We start from the raw sequence: 8419 nt of genomic DNA, 5'->3' as shown, positions 1-8419 counted from the left end.
TCATTAATTTGGTGTTTAATGTTTTAAAATGTATCGTTTATATTGTAAAATGGTACGTTGGAAGCCACCAGGGGAATGTTTTGCCCTAAAAGGTAGCCTAGAGATGCTTTAAATAAATGGTATTGGTTTGACTCTTGAGGTTAAAAACTTTCATTCTCAAAAGAGGGTGCAAATAAGTCTATGCGTGTATAAATGGGATACATTAGAGGTGTCAAAGAAAGACACAATCTGATGCAGGTCTAGGCAGGAAAAGTCCTACAACAGCTGGGAGTTGTAGCACTTCCCCCCCCCCCGTCTAAACACACATAGGATTGCATCCTAACGGTCTGAGACCAGAATAGCAACTTAAGTTCAGCATGTGACTGCTCATTTTACCTTCCCCAAACACGCTTCCCCTATTCCCCGCAGAAGCAGCTGCAGCTAAAAATAGGGAAAGATAAGCAAGAGAGAAAGAGAGAGAAGGACTGCGAAGCACCGACCCCGAATAACGACGGGAAGGCGGCAATGCACTCCTTACGGTTCCTAAGTGCTGAAGCGTTGGTGTCCAACACGCAGCTTGTCAGAGAGAACCTCGGCAGCCTTGCGCACAACCTTTTCCCTCTTCTTTTTAAGGCGAGTTACTTACAGGAGCAGGGGGAAGTGCTCCATGGCCTGGTGGAGAACTGGCCACTGGCGGAACTCAATGTCGGGACACTGTTGGGAAAGTCGGCGGATCACCAGGAAGACATCAGTAGCAGAGCCTGCTCCGTGTGCTTGGCCAGCTGCCTGAGCGGCCTGAAAGACTATGTGCTGAATTGTTCATCTCCGTATGCGAAGAGGCTCAAAATGGTGGACTTAACAGGCATAAAGGACATCGAAGTTCAGCTCTGCAAGTGCAGGAAGACCATGGGCCGGTGGGCCAGGACAGAGCTGCTTTCCACGCTCTGCTATGATTTGCTCGTTGACATGCAAAGCCTGCCGCTCAGGCCTGAGGTATTTGAGATTTCTATTGATGTCTTCATGGATGTCTTCGTCACCGAACGCAACTATGAGCTGGTTGTCCAGGCCTTGCTGATGAGGTGCCACTGCCCGCTAAAGTTGCGCTGCGCAGCCTTCAGAGTGGACAACCTAGCCCTGAGAAAGCTCTTCTACATCATAAAGCTCGCAGAGCCCTCCGCGCTCGGCAAATTTGAAATGGTCCACAACGTTCGGCTGGAAATGGAACATTTTCAAGTGCTGTTGAATAACGTCCCATTTCCGCAGCTGACATCGCTCACGCTCCCGGCTAGGACGTTCGATGTGCGGAGGTTCACAGGGGAGGATGAAGCCACTCTGGCAAAAATTGGAGAAAAGCTGGGCCAGATGACGCAACTGACTGAGCTGAGCCTCGCATTTTCCACGCTCACGGGAAGGATCCGGAAACTGCTCAGGTAACGTGTTTCAAATCATTCTTGCTGGGGAGACATACTGGGAAAGTATGAGGGCATAGTCATGGAGTTGTGGGGGAATGCCATGGGGATGTAGCAGAGCAATATTTACAAACAACCATATCTAAAGTCAGAATGGGAAGGCATCTGAAGGGCAACCAAAATGGTCAAGGGGCTGGAGCACCTCCCCTAGGAGGGAAGGTTACGACAGCTGGGATTGTTTAGCTTGGGAAAAAGACAAGTAAGGAGAGAGACATAATAGAGGTGTACAAAATTATGCATGGTGTGGAGAATGTGAATAGGTAGACGTTTTTCTCCCTCTCTCATTTTAGAGGGAGGGAGAAAAACGGCCTTATGATTCCTTATTCACAGTTGTTTATGGGTTCTTTAGATGACATTATGGCCTTAGCTAGACCTAAGGTTTATCCCGAGATCGTCCCGGGGTCGTCCCTGCCTGCTCCCGGGATCCCCTGTGTGTCATTTACATGAACAGGGATGACCCTGGGATGATCCCAGGATAAACCTTAGGTCTAGCTAAGTCCTATGATCTTCCAGTTTGCTGGGGGTGGGTGGGGGGAGGTTAGAGTGCGGGAAATTACTTCTGAAAGTGAAATAAGAGGTATTTTCCTACTTGTGTATTTGTGCTATTCTCCTATAGCACAGCACCACCTACACATTATGACCCCGATCAGAAGATACTTTAAACCACAGCTTTAACCACAGTGGTTAAGCCAGAAAGCCAGGCTGTGTTCAGAAGACACCTTAAACCACGGCTTTAACCATGGTGAATAAAGCAAAAAGCCTTATTCACTGAAGGAAAGGAAAGGAACGGAACCTCTTGTGCAAGCACTGAGTCATTACTGACTCTTAGAGGGACACCAGCTTCCACTGACATTTTCTTGGCAGGCCTTATAGCGGGGTAGTTTGCCGTTGCCTTCCCCGGCCGTGATTACCTTTCCCCCAGCTAACTGGGTACTCATTTTACCGACCTCGGGAGGATGGAAGGCTGAGTCGACCCAAGCCGGCTGCCTGAAACCAGCTTCCACTGGGATCGAACTCAGGCCGTGGGGAGAGTTTCAGCTGCAGAAAACTGCTGCTTAAAGCCATGGTTTAAGGTGTCTTCTGAACATGGCCTGGCTTTCTGGCTTAACCACCGTGGTTAAAGCCATGGTTTAAGGTATCTTCTGAACGGGCGCTACGTAACAGAAAGGCAGGAAAGGACAAGCTTTTTGTTTAGAGCTCAGATCTCAATTCTGCGAGGAAACCGAAAGTAGATAAGCAATTAACAGCCATATGTAGAAAAGCTGTGTTAATCAGCTGTATCTGCTTTCAGTTTCGTTGATGAATTGAGATATGAACATTACAAAAAGAGTGTTTACTTTCCTGTTTTCCCACTACATAATCTCTAGTTGGCACTGGGTTATAGCACAACAATGCAAATACACAAGTGAAAAAAGCAGTTTGCTTTCACAATTAAATGCTGCATTTTCCTGGTTTTAAAAAAAAACTTTCTGAAAGTGCTCTTTAGACACAGAAGCAAAACTAGGGGGGGGTGATGACATCAACTCATATACAAATATGAGCAGAGAATGATGAGAACACAATAAATGTGTCATGTAGAAAAGCCCAAGGTCTAAGTGTTCCATAATATTAAAAAAAAAACAGGAAGGAAGTCTTCTCCCAAGTTCCACCATCATGGCTGTAGAGATTGTGGTTTATTGCCTTCCTCTTGTTTGCTCTTGATCTTTACAGTAGACAAAATATTTTGATTTTATTAACCAACAACAATAATTAAGGATAGTTGAGGTGCAGCAATCTCTAGCTCAGTGCCAAAAACTTTGAGGTGTCTTCCAATCTAGTAAGCCTATGATTTTGTGGCCGTGTTCACCGAGGCTATAACCCTTCCACAAATTTTTCACGCAACTATGCCTCTGAAGTCAATTAGATTTCACCCACCCACTCATGAGAATATGTTTGCATCCATTGTTCGTAAAAACTATTTGGTAACCACCCAGTGGAAATGTAACTGTGCAATTATTTGTTTTCCTTTTCTCTTTAACTCTCCAGCCCATTGAAATCCCCCCTGAAAGTTCTGGATGTGTCTAATTGCTCTTTAAGCCATGTTGATATGGCTTACTTAGCCAACAGCCTCCATTCGAACCACCTGGAAGCCCTTGATATCAGTGGACATGATGTGGCTGACCTGTACCCATCCACCTTCTTCAAACTTCTGAACCATTCATCCTACACACTGAAGAGTCTCACCCTTGAGGAATGCAACATTCAGGACATTCACATGAACATGTTGATTTTGGGACTGGTCCCTTGCCGGAAACTAGAGGAGTTCAAGTTCCTTGGAAATCCTCTATCTTCTCGAGCGCTGAAATGCCTCTTTAACGTTTTCATTGACTTCCCAGGGCTGAAGTACATTGAATTCCCAGTTCCGAGAGACTGTTACGCCAGTGATATCAGTTACCCGATTGGCGAAGCTGATCTTTCCAAATTTGATCACCAGAAATATGAGAGGACAGCAGAGGAACTTCACATGATTCTGTTGCAGGCAAAACGGGAGGACATCAAGGCCGCTACACCCCTCTTTGGAGGCTATGACGCAGCGATACACGAAACAGGCAACGAACTGGGATCCTCCTTGCTGAAGTCTTTCAGAGATACCCTGCAGACCTTCAGCTTGGCTCTTCAGGAAATGAGCTGAAGTCCGAACCCAGCAGTGCTTTCGCAGATTCGTTAACGGAATTCAAGCATCCGTTTACTGGAATTGTTTAGTTTGTACATTTTGGGGCCCACTCTACTCCTGGGGCATTCTCTTGGGCAAGCCCCCATGAACGAAGGCGGAACTGCAGCCCACTCTCCTGTGCGGAGACGCTGCAGCTTGCCATGCAAAACAACCAGTTTCTCCTCAATAGATCTTTGGGAAAGGTTTCAGCATCCTCTCATTCATGAAAAGCTGCAACCTGTTGGATGAAGCAGCAAGCTGAAGCCCTTCCTTTGCGAGTAAAACACCAGCATTGATGCTGGACCGATTGCTGCTTGAGGGCTGGGTGGGCGACTTGTGGCCCTTTGGATATTTTGGACAACAAGTCCTATCATCCATTTCTCACCACTGGTTGTGATGGCAAGGGATGATGGGAGTTGTAGGCCAAGGCATCTCAAGGGATGATGGGAGTTGTAGGCCAAAGCATCTCAAGGGCCACAAGTTGCTCTAGAGCTAGCTGAGGATGGTGGGAATTGTAGTCTCACACCTCTGGAGGCACCAGTTTGGGGGAGGCTGCTAGAATCGCACATTCAGAAGAAGTCCAAAGAACATGGTAGATTATTGTTTGAAGTTAATACAAAATCCAGACACTTCTAGATGCTCATAATTACCGTATTTCTTCGATTGTAAGACACCATCGATAGTAAGACGCACACTAATTTCAGTACCACCAACAGAAAAAAGAACCCTAAGACACACCCGCGATTCTAAGACGCACCCCATTTTTAGAGATGTTTATATGGGGGAAAAAGTGTGTCTTAGAATCAAAGAAATAAGGTAAGATTTTTCTCTCTCAATCTCTTCCATTTTAATTAATGGCCCCTACATTTCACAATAGATACGTCTACACAAGGTTTTCTTCCAAATTGTCTGAGGGAAGGTAATGTCCACGCACAGAGACAGTTGTGTTCTTTTAGTCTGGTGTGTGTGTGGGGGCAAAACAGGCATTAACTTAAATCTGTGCCCATTCTAGAGTAAAATTGGGGAGGGGAGAGGCCTAGCTAATACACACAGGTTTAATGTAGTGTTTGTTTTGGCCGTGTGTGTGTGTGTGTCTGTGTGTGCGCGCATCAGAACTTAGGCACAGTGTGTGTGTTGAATTTACCCAAGAAATATAGACATAGGCATGCGCAAGGAGTGTGCCCGGTATGCACAGGCACACCCTAATATCTGGGGGGGGGCTCCACTTTCCTCCCCACCCTACCCCCACTGCTCCAATCAGTGCGCTTTCCAGGGCCAGCCTTACCAGGAATGAAGATGGCACCTGGCCTTGCCTCCCCACCCTGCCAGCCAGCTGGCTTACTTTATCTTCCTTAGCAGGGACACGTGCACCTGCGTCGCCAGTGCGCCGCCTCTCTCTGTAAGGTCTTTCTGCAGAGGATCCATGCAGTGCGGATCCTGAAGGCAGAAGGAACGAGAGGGGTGGAAGGGGATCATGTGGCTGAGGGACGGGAGAGAAGCACGGCGGGTTTCCGCTTCAGGCGGCGACCTGCCTTGGGCCAGACCTGCGTTCTTTTCTGGGCTCCCCCTTCCTCTTGAGGAGCAGCAAGGCACACAAGACTCCTGCCTGCCTGCCCTCCCCCTCCATGGATTTGTCCAGGATTCAGCGCTCAGGGGCAGCTGCCGCGAACAAGGAGGGTGGGACAAAACAGGAGGCAGCATCCTTCACTTCCTCTGCTCTGCGTGGACATCCCGTCTGCCACCCCTGCGTCTCAGCCCCACAGCCCCTCAACTTCTCTCCTGTAGAGGTGGTGGTGGGGGGGGGACAAACCACACTTTCCCCTCCTCTGCTCCAATTGGGGCCTTTAAGGTGCACATCCTAATGGTGCAGTGGCGCACGCCAATTAAATAGAACTGTTTAGATGACTCATTCCATATTTTCCCCTGATTTTGACCCGTTCTTTCTTTGTATGTTTGATGATACCATGGCATGATTAAAAGCAGTTCAAACTGAACATGTATCTCTAAGGAATGTTGCTTTCTGCCTGTTTTCTGGTTCTCGGGATATGTTAGTAACAAGAGTTTTTTCATTATCTACAGACTAAGATTCATATCCAGAACCATGCGTGGGAAAACGCTTCATGGCAGTCCGTTTCTCTGGGTAAAATGCTGTTGATCAACATTGATCGGGCCGGTGTGGTGTAGCAGCCAAAGTGTTGGACTGGGAGTTGGGAGATCCGGGTTCTAGGCCCCACATGGCCCTGGAAACCCACTGGGTGACTTTGGGCCAGTCACAGACTCTCAGCTCAACCTACCTCACAGGGTTGTTGTTGTAAGGATAAAATGGAGAGGAGGAAGATTATGTACGCCACTTTGGGTTCCTTGAAGGAAAAAGGCAGGAGAAGAAAATCAATAAGGGAAAGGAGAATGCAGAAAATCAGGCAGAAAGACGGGAGGTGAACTGATCGCTTCCCAGATAATGCTTCTGTGGTACAAAAACAAAATGTTCTTCCCACACACCATAGAATCTTGCTAATATCTTACTAAATGTGTGTTTGAATCAATTACTGGTGAACAAAGGGATCATTATTCTTAATTACGCCTCCAGTCACTTTCTTAACGAAAAGGAGATAGCGCTGCATATAAAGCAGGAAGGCAGGCCTGGGGAGCAGATTTTAAAATGCATTGTTCCCTGAGTCATCATTTAAACCTAAACAAAGTGGATGCAAAGTGGATAGAAATTTTGGATGGCTCATATGGGACACACACACACACACACACACCAATAGAAATGGAATTGAATGCAGATACTAAGCAAAAATACAGTTCATCAGTTCACCTCAGATAATTAAAAGTATTGCCTGGATAAGAACGAGAAGCTTTGCATATTTGCATAGCTGCACTTTTTTTTTTAATATGTTGCTGAGCTTTGCTGCAGCAGAGAAAAACTTTAAATAATAGTTTCCCCAAGGTTTCTGTACATATTGAAGCTGCTCGTTCGCTCCCGTCACATTTCGTGCCCCTTTGCACCTGGACGCCTGAGCATGCGAAAAGTAAACTGACCGGCTTTAAGGGTGGGCAGTGGGATGTATCAAGGATGGATTGCTGCTTCCTCCTGCCGGAATTGGGGCTGTTTTGAGCAAATCTGGAACTCTTGCCCTCTACTACCACCACTGTGGCCTTTTCTTGCCTCCAGTAGGGAAGCAGCATTCAAGCTGTTGCTAATATACAGAGCGAAGGTGAAGAAGCTCCAGCAGGCAGACCTAAACTGGCTTGCGGAGGCTCCGCATGCGGGCCACAGAGGCTTGTGCCGCCACCCACCCAGGAAAGCCACACAGGGAAGTGTTTCATGGGGGAAAGAGTTAGGGAGCCAGGGAGGGGGCGTAGCGGGGGAACAAGAACGCTTCTCCTCCCGTGAAAACGTGCGTGTTCGGGTTTGTCCTAGAATGTTAAGGAGCTAACGACAGGTTATGCGGCAGCTGCCCTGATGACCCCCTCCTCCGTTGCAAAAGTGGCCTTTTGAAGGAGGCTGTGCAGTAGAGAAGGGGGTCGGTGTACTTAGCTGTTCCTGCCAGCCACTCTTCCCCCAAAACTTCCTCACCCTCATGGGGTACTAGGCCTGTAGTGTGAGGTAGGCGTGGGCCCAGAACAGGGTGTAAAAGGTAGGGCTGTGCACAGACCACCCGAACCGCTTTGTGGCCCAATCCGGAACTTTTGGATCGGGCCTGAACAGCTTCGGGTCAATCCGACCCTCCCCCGCTCCGCTCTGCTCCATGGAGTGAGATCCGGAGGGGTGGATCGAGATGTTGCTCCCCCTTCCCTACTTACTTGCCTCCGCGGTGGATGGCAGAGGCAGGTAAGTGAGGAAGGGGGGACAATATGGGGGCCGAATAAGATCCCCTCCCCCTGCCCCCTTACCTGGCTCTGCTGCCATAGATGCATGGACTACGGCTGCAGAGCAAGGTAAGCCCCCCCCCACTTACCTGCCTCCGTCATGGTCTGTCGCAGGCTTCAACTGAGGTCTGGGCGTCAGTTGAAGCCTCCACTGGACCACAATGGATGCAGGTAACCTCCTGCCCCCCTGCCCCCTTACCTGGCTCCACCGTTGTTGCCGCACGGACTGCGGTGGCGGCAGCAGCACCAGGTGAGCCCCCCCACTTACCTGCATTCGGAGCTCCGGATGGAGGCGAACCACTTTGCCTCAATCCGCAGCTCCCCCGACCTGATTCGGATCCGCCTTTGGCGGAGGCGGATCGGGTCACTCCGCTCCGGATTCGCAATCTGAATCGGAGCGGAGCAC

General features: G+C 48.7%; 1 protein-coding gene across 1 annotated transcript; it reads left to right on the top strand.

Moving 5' to 3' along the window:
- Positions 1 to 496: 496 nt before the first annotated feature.
- LRRC14B (leucine rich repeat containing 14B) lies at positions 497 to 4561 on the top strand. Its single transcript, XM_063128487.1, has 2 exons — positions 497 to 1409; positions 3474 to 4561. Exons 1-2 carry the CDS (start codon positions 505 to 507, stop codon positions 4117 to 4119), a joined length of 1551 nt encoding a protein of 516 aa, XP_062984557.1. The 5' UTR covers positions 497 to 504; the 3' UTR covers positions 4120 to 4561.
- The last annotated feature ends 3858 nt before the right edge of the window (positions 4562 to 8419 follow it).

This window comes from Elgaria multicarinata, chromosome 6, assembly GCF_023053635.1.
Source record: "Elgaria multicarinata webbii isolate HBS135686 ecotype San Diego chromosome 6, rElgMul1.1.pri, whole genome shotgun sequence".
Lineage (NCBI taxonomy): Eukaryota > Metazoa > Chordata > Lepidosauria > Squamata > Anguidae > Elgaria > Elgaria multicarinata.
This window is presented reverse-complemented; position numbering and strand designations above follow the sequence as displayed.

Bases quoted from the DNA above. Each gene is read 5' to 3' on its own strand.
- LRRC14B (XM_063128487.1), top strand. From the start codon at position 505: ATGCACTCCTTACGGTTCCTAAGTGCTGAAGCGTTGGTGTCCAACACG. The intron at 1,410-3,473 runs GTAACGTGTTTC...TTAACTCTCCAG, and splicing joins AGGATCCGGAAACTGCTCAG to CCCATTGAAATCCCCCCTGA.